The 15,659-nt window shown below is 36.9% G+C and overlaps 1 protein-coding gene across 2 annotated transcripts in view; it reads left to right on the top strand.

The window, feature by feature from the left end:
- The window catches only part of SLAIN2 (SLAIN motif family member 2), a 79,151-nt gene extending 66,233 nt beyond the window's left edge, over nucleotides 1-12,918 (top strand). For both annotated transcript variants that reach the window (XM_060148219.1, XM_060148218.1), the window contains 2 exons: nucleotides 10,712-11,030; nucleotides 12,403-12,918. In XM_060148219.1, coding sequence (XP_060004202.1) covers nucleotides 10,712-11,030; nucleotides 12,403-12,469 — 386 coding nt within the window. In that variant the 3' untranslated portion in view covers nucleotides 12,470-12,918. The remainder of the gene's footprint in view (nucleotides 1-10,711; nucleotides 11,031-12,402) is intronic.
- Nucleotides 12,919-15,659: the final 2,741 nt, after the last annotated feature.

Genomic DNA, 15,659 nt, shown 5'->3' with positions numbered 1-15,659 from the left:
GCATAGTCTTATTTTGGCTTATATTCTGTGGACACTTGAAAAGAATGTATATTCTGCTGTTGTTTAGTGGATTGTTCTATAAATGTCAGTTAGATTCTGTGGTTGGTGGTGGTGATGTTGAGTTCTTACATGTTCTATCAGTTGTTAAGAGGGGGATGTTTAAGTCTCCAACTATTGTGGATTTGTCTGTTTCTCCTTTCAGTTCTGTAAGTTTATCCTTCACATTTTTACAGCTCTGTTTAGTACATACACATTTAGGATTGTTTTGCCTTCTTGGTAATTTGACCCTGCTTTCATTATGTATTATCCCTCTTTGTCCCTGATAATTTTCTTTTGCGTTATCTGATGTTAATATAACCATCATGCTTTCCTTTTGTATACTTTGCTTGATATATTTTTTCCATCCCTTAACTTTCAACCTCCCTATATTTATATTTTTATATATATATATATATATATATATTTTTTTTTTTTTTTTTGGTACACGGGCCTCTCACTGTTGTGGCCTCTCCCGTTGTGGAGCACAGGCTCTAGACACACAGGCTCAGTGGCCATGGCTCATGGGCCTAGCTGCTCCGCGGCATGTGGGATCTTCCCGGACCAGGGCACGAACCCGTGTCCCCTGCATTGGCAGGTGGACTCTCAACCACTGCGCCACCAGGGAAGCCGTATTTTTATATTTGAAGTGAGTTTCATAAAGACAGCATAAACTTAGGTTATGTTTTAAATGCATTTCTACCAAATCTCTGTCTTAATAATTGGTGTAGATGGACCATTTACATTTCATGTAATTATTGATATGCTTAAGTCTGCCATTTTATTTGTTTATTGTTTTTTCTCTTTTTCATTTCTCTATTTTCTTTTTCCTGCATTCCTGTGGGTTATTTGAACATTCTTTAGAATTCCGTTTTGACTTATATATAGTGTTTTTTAGTCCATATGTTTGCATATGTAGTGGTTGCATTACATTATGTATACATAACATCATATATACATATCATAGTCTGTTGATGTTATTACCATTTTATCAGTTCAAATATGTAAACCTTACCTTTTTTTTTTGCGGTACGCGGGCCTCTCACTGCTGTGGCCTCTCCCGTTGTGGAGCACAGGCTCCAGACGCGCAGGCTCAGCAGCCATGGCTCATGGGCCTAGCCGCTCCGCAGCATGTGGGATCTTCCCGGAACAGAGCACAAACCCATGTCCCCTGCATCGGCAGGCGGACTCTCAACTACTGTGCCACCAGGGAAGCCCAAACCTCACCTTTTTTCATGTACCTTTACCCTCACCCCATTTATAATTGTCTTAAATATTTTCTTTAAATAATATTTCAACAACATCAGTGTTATAATTTTTTCTTCAACCTGCACGTATTATTTTGAAAACTCAAGGAGAGGGAAATCCTATGTGTCTGCCCATATTTTTGCTTACCTTGTTCTTTCTTCTTTTCTGATATTCCAAGTTTCCATGTTTTTATCATTTTCTTTCTGTTTATAGAATTTGTTTAGCTGGGGATTTTGGGGGGGAGGGGAGTCTGCTGGCCACAAATTGTGTTGGTTTTCTTTTGTCTGAGAATGTCTTGATTTTCCCTTAGTTCTTCTGGGATATTTTCTCTGAGTATAGGATTCTGGGTTGACATTTCTTTTAACTCTTGAAAAATATTTGCTACTTTTCTCCTGGCCTCTGAGGGCTATGATGCGAAATCCACTGTTGTTAGAATTCATTTTCCCCTATAGGTTAGGTATTATTTCTTTCTCTGATTTCAAGGTTTTTTCTTGTGTTTCATTTTCAGAAGTTTATAACTATGATGTGTCTTGGCATGGATTGCTTTGGATTTACCTAGTTGGTGTTCTCCTAGTTTTTTGAATCTGCAGGTTTATGTCCTTTGACAAATATGGGAAGTTTTCTTATATGGGAAGTCATTGTTTCTCACAGTACTTTTTGTCCTCTCTTTCTCCTTTCCTCCCAGTACTCCATTGGCAAGAAAATGTGGGTCTTTTCTTGTAGTCCCACAGGTCCCAAAAAATTCTGTTCAGTTTTTTCTTTTTTTATTGAAGTAGTTGATTTACAGTGTTTTGTTAATTTCTACTGTACAGCAGAGTGATTCACTTATATATATATACACACACACATTCTTTTAAAAATTCTTCTTCATTATGGTTTATCACAGGATATTGAATGTAGTTCCTTGTGTTATACAGTAGGACCTTGTTGTTTATACATTCTAGATATAATGGTTTGCATCTGCTAATCCCGAACTCCCAATCCATCCCTCCCCTACTGCCCTCTCCCTTGGCAGCCACAGTCTTTTCTGTATGTCTGTGAGTCTGTTAATGTTTCGTAAATAGGTTCATTTGTGTCATATTTTAGATTCCACATATAAGTAATATCATATGGTATTTGTGTTTCTCTTTCTGATAATCATACTTATCATACTTAGTTATATTATCGTACTTAGTATGATAATCTCTAAGTCCATCCATGTTGCTGAAATGGCATTATTTCATTCTTTTTTACAGCTGAGTAGTATTCCATTGTATATATTTAACACATCTTGTTTATCCATTCATTTGTTGATGAACATTTAGGTTGTTTCCATGTCTTGGCTATTGTGAATAGTGCTGCTATAAATATAGGGGTGCATGTATCTTTTTGAATTGTAGTTTTATCCAGATATATGCCCAGGAGTGGGATTGCTGGATCATATGCTAGATATATTTTTAGTTTTTTGAGGAACTTCCATACTGTTTTCCAAGGTGGCTGCACCAACTTACATTCCCACAAATACTGTAGGAGGGTTCCCTTTTCTCTACACCCTCTCCAGCACTTGTTATTTGTGGACTCTTTAATGATGACCCTGTGACCCTGACCAGTGTGAGGTGGTACCTCATTGTAGTTTTGATTTGCATTTCTCTAATAATTAGCGATGTTGAGTTTCGTTTCATGTGCCTATTGGCCATCTGTATGTCTTCTTTGGAGAAATGTCTATTTAGGTCTTCTGCCCATTTTTCAATTGGGTTGTTTCAATTGTTTTTTGTTGTTGAGCTGTATGAGCTGTTTGTATAGTTTGGAAATTAAGCCCTTGTCAGTCACATCATCTGCAAATATTTTCTCCCATTCTGTAGGCTGTCTTTTTGTTTTGTTGATGGTTTCCTTTGCTGTACAAAAGCTTGTAAAGTTTGATTAGGTCCTATTTGTTTATTTTCACTTGTATTTCTATTTCATTGGGAGGCTTTTTTTTTTTTAAGTCTATTTTTTCTATGTTCAAATTGGGTAATTTCTTTTGTTCTATCTTCCAGTTCACTGGCGTTCCCCCAGCCCCCATTCTGCTACTGAGCTCATCCACTGAATTTTTTATTTTGGTTAATGCATTTTTAAGTTTTAAAATTTACATTTGATTCCCGATTCTCTGTGTCTTCTATTTATTTGTTGAGACTTTGTATTTTTGCATATTTCAAGTGTTAAGAATTACTCATTCAAAAAATTTTATGATAGCTACTTTATTTTTTTTAAATATCTTTATTGGAGTATAATTGCTTTACAATGTTATGTTAGTTTATGCTGTACAACAAAGTGAATCAGCTATATGTATACATGTATCCCCATATCGCCTCCCTCCCACCCTTCCTATCCCACCCCTCTAGGTGGTCACAAAGCACCGAGCTGATCTCCCTGTGCTATGCAGCAGCTTCCCACTAGCCACCTATTTTACATTTGGTAGTGTATATTTGTCAGTGCTACTCTCTCACTTTGTCCCAGCTTCCCCTTCCCTCCCTGTGTTCTCAAGTCTGTTCTCTACATCTGTGTCTTTATTACTGCCCTGCCACTAGGTTCTTCAGTACTGTTGTTTTAGATTCCTTATATGTGATAGCTACTTTAAGATCTTTGTCAAATAATTCTAATGTCTCTGTCATCTTGGTGTTCACATCTCTTGATTGTATTTCTTTATTTAGTTTAAGATCTTCCTGGTTCTTGGTATGATGAATTTTTTTAAAAATTGAAATCTGGACATTTTCAGATTATGAGAGTCTAGATCTTATTTAAACCTACCCTTTTATGAAAGGGTATGTCTTTCTCTGACACCACTCAGGCATTTGGTGGATATGGGGCAGGGGATTTCATTACTGCTATGGGAATAGACGCCCAGGTTCCCCACTCAGTTCCTGTTGACACCCAATGGGGAGGGACCGACTGGGTGGAGGTAGAAATTTTGGCTCCCCATATGGTCTCCACTGAAACTGTGTTGAGGGTGGTCTTACTACCAGTGAGCAATCATGAAAGTCCTGACTCTCCATTAGTCCTCCTCTGACACCAACCCAAGAGGAGGGAAAAGAGCACCTCATTACTTCCTTCTCTCTTACCTCCCTGGATAAGGTGTTTGTAGGCCTTGTTCAGTCTCAAAAGGATAGAAGTCCAGGCTCCCCACTAGCCTTTGTTGGCATTGGTGACAGTAGTGCCACAGTTTTTTCTGTGGTGTTTGGCTGGAGCAGAGCAGTTATCTAAAAGTTTTCTTCCTAGTCCTTTGGCTAGAGAGAGCAGATTTGTTTTTGGTCTGTCATACCCAAAGGTCTTTTTGGGTTGCTGCCTTCTTCAGCTTTAATCTGGGATATATGAGGCAAAAGAAAATCCTGGGAACTCATTACCATGTCATCCCTCAGATCTCAAGGTTCCTGGGTAGTGTTTCTTCTTCTCTCCATGTTTCAGTCTTATGTCTGTTTTATATACAGTGTCCAAGGTCTTAAATTATACTTACTGGGAGAAATAGGGGAAAGTTCATCTATTCCATTTTCCAAGTGGAAGTCTGAGATTCACGTTCTTAAAAAATTTCAGGAGACAACCATTTCCCTGGCATAACTATTAATAGTTAAAATGGTGGTCAGAAGCTTTTCCAGAGGAAAAGGCTTTCACAAAGCCTATTTTCAAGATAAGCTTTGGTGAGACATTCCAAACATTATAGATATATTCCAGTATTTATAAAGCTGTGATGTAGAAATGAAGCACTCTCAGGGACTTCCCTGGTGGCGCAGTGGTTAAGACTCTGTGCTCCCAATGCAGGGGGCCCGGGTTCGATCCTTGGTCAGGGAACTAGATCCCACATGCATGTGGCAACTAAGAGTTCACATGCCACAACTAAGGAGCCCATGAGCCGCAACTAAGGAGCCTGCCTGCTGCAACTAAGACCTGGCGCAAGCAAATAAATACTGTTAAAAAAAAAAAGAAAGAAAGAAATGAAACACTCATCAAGATGATCTGCCTAATTTCACCATACCCTCTACATCAGTCACCATAAGAAAGAAGCCTAGGACTCCTTGGTCGTCTCTCGCCTACTAGATTGTCGTTCACAATGTCTTAGTGAATCTCTTAACCTGACCTCATTTCTGTCTATCCCCAGCTCTCCAGACTTTTCCAAAATACTCCTTGAAACTCAGTGATCCTCCTCTGAACTTTACTGTTCTTGCCTCCTATCTGAAACCTGCATCCCCACCAAAACAAAATCCCAGTCAAAAGGCTGCCAAGTATGGTAAAAAAAACTAGGACTGAAGGTGGCTTTTCTGGAGTTGGTACTGGAAGGAGCAGGTCTAGGCACCACCCTTAGATAATGGCTAGAGGATAACTTAGACATAGAGTCTCAGTTATTCAGTGAGCTTCCAGGAAGACAGTGAAACAACTTGGGCAGAGACAAAAGTGGGACTGTAGGGAATAGAATTGAGAAAACACTTTCATAGACACCTATAGAAAGGGGAAGATGGATTATGTAAGGTAAAAAAAAAAAAACAACTTCTGTGAAGATCATGGAATTTGCAATTCAGGGTACTTGGATCCTGTGGACATCTTGTCTTCAGTTTTCTACCAGAAGAGACTGTAACAGTTTGTTGGATATAATTGATTCAAGATACAATTGGTTCATAATTATTCTCAATTATGGCCTTACTTTAGAGCACCTTATGGAGTTTTGGGGGGTTTTTTGGTTTTTTTTTTTTTTTTTTTGGCTGCACCCTGCAGCATCCAGAACTTCCCCAACCAGGGATTGAACCTGCACCCACTGCAGTGGAAGCATGGGGAAGCACAGAGTCTTAACCACTAGACCACAAGGGAAGTCCTGGAGTTTTGTTTTTTTTAATCAGCTTTACTCAGGTGGAATTTTAAATGCACAAATTTAATTACAAGAGCATACATTCATGCAGCCAGCCCAGTAAAGTTATCGAACATTTACATCATCCCCCAAAGTTTTTTTTGTACTTCCTCCCAGTCAGTTCTCCCAGCCTCAGGCAAATATCTGATTTGTGCTTAGTTACCATAAGTTAGATTTGCCAAATTTTTGAGAATCATCCTTGTTTTATCAGCAGTTTTCTCCTCTTTGTTGCTGAGTGGTATTCTGTTGTATGGATATACCACAATTTGTTTACCTATTCACCTGCTGATGGACATTTGAGCTGTGTCCAATTGAATGGAGTGTTCTATAAATGTCAGGTCAGCTTGATTGATGGTGTTGGTCATGTCTTTGTCCTTTCTGATTTTCTACCTATTTGTTTCATCTATTACTAAGGAGTGTTGAAATATCTAACTAATTCTGGACTTTTTTAGTTCCTTTCAGTTATGTCTGTTTCATGTGTTTTGTATATTTGTTTTGGGGTATACATAGCTAGTATTCTTATGTCCTCTTGCTGAATCGACCCCTTTAACTTTATGAACTCTATCTCTGATGGTAATTGCTTTCTGATATTGTAAGCACTCCATCTTTTTCATAATCGGTTTTGTATAAGGTAACTTTTTCTGTCTTTTTACTTTTAACCTGTGTCTTTATATCTAAAATGTGTTTCTTTTAGATAGCATGTTGCTCTTGCTTTTTTGTCCATACTGGCAATATTTACCTTTTAATTGGAGTGATCACTATTCACGTTTAATGCAGTTATTAATATGGTTGGTTTAAAATCTGTCTCACAACTTGTTTTCTTTGTCTCTTCAGATTTTTGTTCCTCTTCTCCTTTGCTTTCAGTCTTTTGGAATATCTGAGTACTTTTTATATATTACATTTTATTTTCATGGTTGGCTTACTTTCTATCTTTTTTTTTTTCTTTTTATTAAGTGGTTGCTTTAGATTGTGCAGTGTACATATTTAACTTATTACAGTTATCTTCAAGTAATATACCACTTCACTTACAATGTAAGAACCTCAGAACAGTATATTTCCATTCCTTCCTATTTTTTGTGCCACATTTATCATTTACTTTTACTCTCTTTATATATATTAAATCACAGAGAATGTTTTTATTAGTTTTATTTTACAGAGTTATCTTTTAGTGAAATTAAAAATGATTTATTAAAGATCTTTTATGTTTCCCAAAATATTTACCATTCCTGGCACTGTTCATTGCTTTATGCAGATCAGGGTTACCATTTGGTATCATTTTCCTTCTGCCTGAAGAACTTCCTTTAGTATTTCTGTTAGTGAAAGACTTGCTGGCAACAAATATTCTCAGATTTTGTTTGTCTTTAAAAGTCTTTACTTTGATGTTAGTTTTGAATGATAATTTTGCTGGATATAGAACTCTGGATCGAAGTCTGAGTTGTTTTTTTTACATCTTTATTAGAGTATAATTGCTTTACAATGGTGTGTTAGTTTCTGCTTTATAACAAAGTGAATCAGTTATACATATGCATATGTTCCCATATCTCTTCCCTCTTGCGTCTCCCTCCCTCCCACCCTCCCTATCCCACCCCTCCAGGCGGTCACAAAGCACCGAGCTGATCTCCCTGTGCTATGCGGCTGCTTCCCACTAGCTATCTACCTTACGTTTGGTAGTGTATATATGTTCATGCCTCTCTCTCGCTTTGTCGCAGCTTACCCTTCCACCTTCCCATATCCTCAAGTCCATTCTCCAGTAGGTCGGTGTCAGAAAAAAAAAAAAAGTTTGTTTTTTAAACTACTTAGATACTTGAGTTTATAGTTATCATCAAATTTGGAAGATTTTCAGCCATTCTTCAAATCTTTTCTGTCCCACTTATAACCCCTTTCATCTGGGACTCCAGTTGCATGTATTAGACCACATGATTTTGACGTGTAGATCAGTAAGGCTTTATCATTTCTTTTTTGAGTCTTTTTCATTTCTTTTTTGAGTCTTTATTCTCTGTATGCTTTAGTTTAGATAATTCTTATTGTTATGTCTTCAGCTACCTCTTCTTCTGCAACATCTAAATTGTTATTAATTCCCATCCAGTGAACTTAGCACTTGGAATATATTATAAGTTTTTCATCTTTAAAAGTTCTATTGGGAATTCCCTGGCGGTCCAGTGGTTAGAACTCTATGCTTCCACTGCAGGGGGCCCAGGTTCAATCCCTGTTCGGGAACTAAGATCCTGCAAGCTTTAGGGCATGGCTAATAATAATAACAATAATAATAGAAAAAATGTTTTTTTTAAAAGTTCTATCTAGCTCTTTAAAAAATCTTTTATTACCTCATATTTATATATATTTTTTATATCCTTAAGCATATGTGTAATAGTTCTTTTTAAAGTCCTTGCGTGGTAATTCAGTCATTCCTGTGACTTCTTAATCTGTTTCTCTTGACTAATTTTTATCCTAGTTTTGGTTATCATTTTACTATTTCTTTATATGTCTACTAATTTTTTATTGGTTAGTGGACATTGTGAAGTTTTATGTTCTGTGCTGGATTTTGTTACCTTATTTTAAATCGTGTAGACTTTGTTGTGATAAACAGGTAAGTTTTTTATGGGTTAGTTTAATCCTTTATAGCAGGGATCAGCAAACGTTTTCTTAAAGGGCCCAATAGTAAATATTTTAGGATTGTGGGTGATACGGTCTCTGTTGTAAATTTTCAGCTACTCTTGTAGCTGGAAAGCAGCCATAGACAATATAGAAACACATGAGTTTTACCATATTCTAATAAAAATTTTTTAAAAAAAGCATTTTACTTTCCCATGGTGGTAGCTTGCTGACCCCTGTTTTAGTGGCTTGTTTTTAAGTTTTGTTTGAGTGGATTTGGGGTAGCTTTATTCTAGAACTAGTTTATTCCTTTTGGAGTGTCCCCTGATTGCCCTGGGTGTTTGACAAGGATTCTCTGATCTAATTGGTTGAAACTCAGATGTTTCCTAGTCCTGTATGAGCTTTGGAAACTGTTCAGTTTACAGTGCTCCAGGCCTCCTTTGCCCAGTGTCATGGAGCTTCACTTGGTGCATGCACAGCTCAATATTCCAGCAAAGGTTCAAGCAGACCTCTAAGCTGAGTTATATAGGTCTTCTGGAGCACCTCCCTCCTCTAAGGTAATCTTCCCCTCAGATTCCAAGTTTAGTCTTCTCAAGTCAGCAAGATAACTTTGATCTACTCTGGATCCTCCTCCTTACTCTATAATCCAAGCCCCCCCCCAAAAAAAAATAAGCCAGGGTGCCAGTAGAGCTCACCACATTTATTTTCCCTCTCTCAGGGATTACAGTCCCGTACTGCCTGTTGTCCAATATTTGAAAACTGTTCTTATGTATCTTAACTGGGTAAGCCCTGTCCTGTTTTTGTCAACATGGTTGGAAGTGCCTATGGTGGTTTTAAAATAAATATCTTGATTTCCATTCCAGACTAGATTCTCTAGGGGTGGTGCCTGGGCTCCCCCCTCACCCCGCCAACCTTTTTTTAAAGTTTCTACGGATTCTGACACACAGTCAAACTTTCCTCTACTCATATCCTTGGCAAACTAATGGAGGTTGAGAGAGAATATGGTGACTCTGATTCATTTCTCCCCTGCACTCTCCTCCCTTCCTCTCCCCCCCGCCCAATTCACTCTGAACCTCACCCCAGAGTTCTTTGCTAGGTAAAGCATGTTAAGGTAATATTTTTTATTTATATTGTATATAGCCATTCATGGGCATTTGAAGAAACCTTCCAGAGATGATTTATCCAAATAGGATAAACAGGAAAGGATGAATGTCCCCCAGGACATCTGAACTTACAATGCTAAGGGACCACTACAAGAATAAAATTTATTTGAAGTCTTATTTTGACTTAAAAGTTAATGCAAATTGTACATTTAATTCTTTCATATATCATTATTTGTTTCAACATGTATTTTAAATAACCACTTAGTAGAATTGACATTCCAGCAAAATGTACCATCTTTATCCTGTGACTTCATATACCTCTTGATATGCCCCTAACTAGATTTATAACTTCCCTACTTGGTGAAGCACAACAATAGAAGCAGGTTTAGTTTCTAAATTATAAGTTACAGGACTTGGATGTAACTTGTATGTAACTATATGATGCAGGACTTGGAGGTACACTCTCCAGATACTTGATACATGTTTACATGAATGTTTCTTTGAGGGGAAAGTGTGTTTCAAATTCCAGTCAGCTGCCTAGTAGTCAGCATTTTTTTCACCTCTAGAATATGGCTCAGGTTGGTTTCCACAGTAAAACAGAATGCTGCAGTGCCTTTTCTGGTTTTGTAGATTCCTAGCTGATCTAGTTAAAACACGTTGTCAAGGATAGTTGCAATCCTCTGAGTAAGGACTTGGTTATTTAAGAGCTACCAGTGATCGATCTATCTATCTATCTATCTCCCTAGAAATATTCTTTATTCCTTGCATTTCTGTAGAGTGAGTTTTCATGAATACAGATGTACTGGTGCCCAGTCATAAAGCAGTGGTTTCACTTGCACTTGGTTTCCACTGAAAACATTGATTTTTCTTTGCCATTCTACAGTACCTTCTCCAGGCAAATTCCGCTCCCCTGCAGCACCATCTCCTTTGGCTCTCCGGCAACCAGTAAAAGCATTTAGTAACCATGGCTCTGGTTCTCCTGGTAGCCAAGAAACAACACAACTCATGCAAACCACCTCCTCACCTGGGCCTCCCATGGTTCAGAACACAGTCCCAGCAAATCCTCCCAGCAATATCAACAGCACTACTCTAACCAGACCTGCAGGGACAACTGTGATGAGAAGTGGCTTGCCCAGACCCAGTGCCCCTTCTGCTGGGGGTATACCAGTGCCTCGCAGCAAACTTGCACAGCCTGTTCGCAGGTAAGTGGCAAATGCCCTGCTTTGATCTTCTTGAGCATAGGGAAGTGGGTAGACTGGAATTATCCTCATCTCTGCATTTGATAGTGAAGATCAAGAGTCCTAGTGGGTTCCCACTAGCATCTTAGTACAATTTGAATAAAACATTACTTTCCTTACTTAAGAAATTCTCACTTGGGACATTGGGGTATTATATCACTTTGGTACAGGTTAAATTTGCCCAGATGCCTAACATGACTAAGTATCTTGGTGAACTTCTAGAAAAAATTGTTAGAACCACTTCATTTGGATGTGGTATTTGTTCATTTTGAATATATTGATATTCAATAAAGATACTAAAAGCATAATAGAACCTAGAATGAGATTTAAGATAAAACTTCTAGCCATCAGGTCTGAGTATGTAATCCAGGAGGGTGGTTTTCAAACCTCACTACAATTCAGAATCTTCTGTGGAATTTATATAAATATAGAGGCCTAAGTTTTACCCACAGAGAGTAGATCTGGTATGAAGCCCAAAATCTGTAAGTATGCTGTTTTTAAATTTGTTTGTTTAATCTTCAGGTGATTCTGAGCCTAGCCAGGTTTGGAACCATGTATCTGTAGTCTTCATTTACCTTTCAGAAATGTGCTTACCACTATCAGTAAACTTAGGTGTCAAATATAATTAAACTTGAAATATTTATTTGCATGAAAAAAGTGCTTTTGTGCTGTAAGCATTGAAACTGAATTACCCGTACCTCTTTTATTCTAAGATAACATATTACATTTCTGAATTCAATAGAGTATAACAGCTTTTTGCTACGTACTATGCTAAATAACATATCTGTACCTTATTTAGTTTTTACAATAGCTTTAAACATGTAGGTACTGTTATTATGCCTATTTTTCAGAGGAGAATATTAAAATTTAATGAGGTTAAGTAATTTACCTAAGACTTCAGCTAGTAAGACCTTCAGTTCTAAGTATGTCTGACTTCAGAGTCCTTTTAAGCACTGTCCCATTCTGCCTCTCTCATGATGGTGACACTACACCTCTAATATCACATTCATTAATTTGCCCCTCAAATAAATAAGTAAATAATAAGCTTGGTGATCCATTCAGTTGGAAAAGACAAGACAATCTTTTCTCTTACTCAAGTGGCTATGTTAACAAAAAAGAAGTTAGTGCAGTCACCTGATGCCCAGTGAAACTTGAAAGTTGTAGACATGTTGAGTGTGGGATGGTTGCGCTGATAGCTGTTTAGAGCTTTGATCTCAGCAGTGCCCTAGAACATTGGATCGTGATGCCACCTGCAAAGTAATTAATACATATGGAAGATAAAATGGTAATGTTCCATTAAAACTTGCAAATCACTTTATAAATTGCTTTATTTCAGATCCTTGCCAGCTCCTAAAACCTACAGTAGCATGAAAGATGACAGTTGGAAAGATGGCTGTTATTGACCAACAAAGACAAGAATGCAGAGTCCACAGCTTCATGGATACCCCTTCACCAGGCTAAGAGACAACTTTTATATGCAGACTGTTCAGATAAGACTCTTGGGATTTGTAAAATCCCAGCCCTCTCTGTCTTAATTAGCACAAACTGACAGAGATGATCAAGCAGCACTTTAATGACATTTAACATCAGATGTGTTTGGTAATCATACAATCACTCTCCACGGAATCACTTTTAGTTTTGTTTAATAGAAACTAGGTTGATTTTTTAATATTTGACAGAGGCCAATATCTGGGCAAAAAACTAATGGATGCCAAAGAGAAATGCCCATTTGTAAATGAGAGAGTACCTTTGTGCACAAGAAACTGGTGAATTTAAGCTATTCAAAACTTCACATTCAACCTAATTTACTGTATAAATAGTATCAATAAATATTTGTGTTAATGAGAAGTAATATTCTGACTACTTATCTAAAATGTTTCACTAGTGTTTCACTAGTTCTCCAGGAAACTAGATTGAGATGGCGGGGGGGCAGGGTGGGAAGAAACCTGGGCTAGAGATTTAAAACATGATACCTAAATTTGGAAGAATCCTATAAGTTATTTTTGCAGATTCATTAGAAAAATTATTTTGTTTAATCTTAAGTTTTGGGTGTAGCTCACATATCACCACCACAAGTTAGTGTTACACCATGCATCCATCATGTTGCATTGACACATCGGACTTCTGTGTGTTTGTTTTGATTGCCAAAAGGGCTTAATATCAGTTGTACAATCTTTCTAAACTTTATAACTCCTGGCTCAGGAAAGATAGCCTTTGCTATTGAAGCCAACTTCTTCACATGCTGTCATCTGTTACAGAACTAAGAGTTCTTGTTTTTATTAACAGGTTTCCACGATGGGAAAGAGCAAGTAGTATGCGTGTTTATTCTTGATATAAATAACACCACCTCAGTGCTTACAACCTGGAACAAAACCATACAATAAAACCGGGGAGGGAAATCTATGCACTTACCTTACAAAATCTCTGGTAATGACAGTTGTATTGTTACTGTTAATTGACACAGTAGCCTATTATGTGGTGGGAAATTATAGCCTACTGAATCCTACTTAAGTCGATCCACTTTAAACTAACTGTTTCAAAACATCCTTTGAAAATACTGCCCCTTTTAGATTCTGCCTGACATCAATTTTTTGCCTTTTTGGTAACAAATGAAACCTACTGCATATGACTCTAAGCTGTTAAACACTTGCTCTATGATGGCCCTTATGTATATCTTGGAAATCACTTATTTTGGTTTTTATTCGACTATTACCAGACTAAAACTTCTTCAGCAGGCTTCTCATTTTTCATGGTGAAGTCTGTTTTTAAGTATTTAATTTGAACAGCTTTAAAATATTGGCAGCTGGGTCACTAAAGAATTTTAGATATTTGAACATAAGTTCATTTCCTATTAGTCAAACACATTCTGTAAGTTGGCAAAAGAAATTGAGAGAGAAATGGGAAGCTTATATTCAGGATAGCACTGAGGTTGATAGGTTGAGAGAATGATAAAACTTTTAAAACCAAGACCCCTGTTCTGCCATGATGGACCCCATGGTAGTCTTTATTAGCTTGACCAGTAGGGAGTCATTCAGTTAGCACAAACAGCTGGAGATTCAAAATGCCAGTGCTAATGTATTTTGGTGTTTCATGCAAGGAAGAAATTTTATCCATGGATTTGAGGGTGATGGGGATGGGTCAGGAAAGGATGGCGCCAGAATTCCACATGATGATGAACTTAAAAATGTTGCTTTTCAGAGGAAGATAAAGCATCTGTTTCGGGTAGAGGGGTATCGCATGTAAAAATCTAAGTAAGTAAAAGAAAGAACTAGCCACTGTCTCTTTTTGAAACCACATATACACAAAAGAAAATAGGTCTCAGTTTTCAGTGCAACATTGGAAAAAAAAATGCTGCAATCTACTAATTAAAAGGAATTTTAACCCTATTACAAAACACCCATTACATTTTTAAGTTAGATTATCAGTTTCAAAAGGAATATTCAGGTTATTTAACTTTGTTTTTAAACGGCTGCATCAGAAAAAAAATGTCTATTTTTTTTTAATTAAAATATTTCATCACTTGTTAAAAACATATTTGGATCTGAGTTGGGTAAAGTATTATTTTACCTGCTGTTGTACTACCACAGACTATTGGCTTTTAGTTTCCTAAAGAGAAAAATTGCCTATTTACTAGAAAGCCTTTGTGTATTGCCAATTTTTCTGTTTGGGAAAAATCTAAGGATTCACTGTGGTTAGTCTTACAGATGAAGTGTGGATTTGATAAACTAGTGCCTATGATTTTAACTTATGTTTGATACATAGTAGTAAGGGTTTTATGAATGTTGATTATTTTTTGTGCCAACAGCCCAGAATTGTCACTTATATGTAAGCAGAAAGCTGTGAGCTCTGCTTCCAAAGTTATTTAATTTTCTCAGTGTTTGAATGTTATTTTTTGTAAGTGTGTTAATAAAAGTGTAAAGAATTGGAAAAAATATAAATATTCTTAACTCAAGCATTTGCTGGATCATTTTTCTACAAAACTTGTTTGTATAATATAAAACGCTCTCTGAAGGGTTGGCTTTTTTTGGTTTTCATACCCTGGAAATCACATTTTGTAATACTGGGGACCATTCATAATTGTCAGATACTTTTTAAAATTATTATCTCAGTACGTCACTTTTATAAAAAAGTTTTTCTGAAAGGAAATTAGATACATGTGTCCCCAGATGTTTGTATAACTCTAGAATGATCTAGACTATGTATATTTAACTTTTTATTGAATGTACAGGTGTCCATTTTTGACATTATGCATGGTCCTTTTAGATCACATGAAGTTTGATTTGCAAAAACATTTCTATAGCCGAACTTGTACGTGTGGTTGCCTCCTTAATAAACAACCTGACCATAATGTTTATTATTAAATTTATATTTGTTTTTTTAAGTGTTTTATTAATTTCTGGATATGGTAAGATCTGCCCCCCCTTCCCACCAGTTGCCTACAATTGGTAATAATAAGTAGCTCAGTTGATTTTTTAAAAACACAAACCCAAATCATATTGCCCTCCAGACTTGATCTCTGTGAGGTTGGAATATATCATGTATTCTCTCTGCCCTAGTTATTTCATATGTGGATTATTTGGGGGTAAAATTTGT

The sequence above is a fragment of the Lagenorhynchus albirostris genome, chromosome 4, assembly GCF_949774975.1.
Source record: "Lagenorhynchus albirostris chromosome 4, mLagAlb1.1, whole genome shotgun sequence".
NCBI lineage: Eukaryota > Metazoa > Chordata > Mammalia > Artiodactyla > Delphinidae > Lagenorhynchus > Lagenorhynchus albirostris.
Note: the sequence above shows the minus strand (reverse complement) of the source record. Positions and strands in the feature narration are given on the sequence as shown.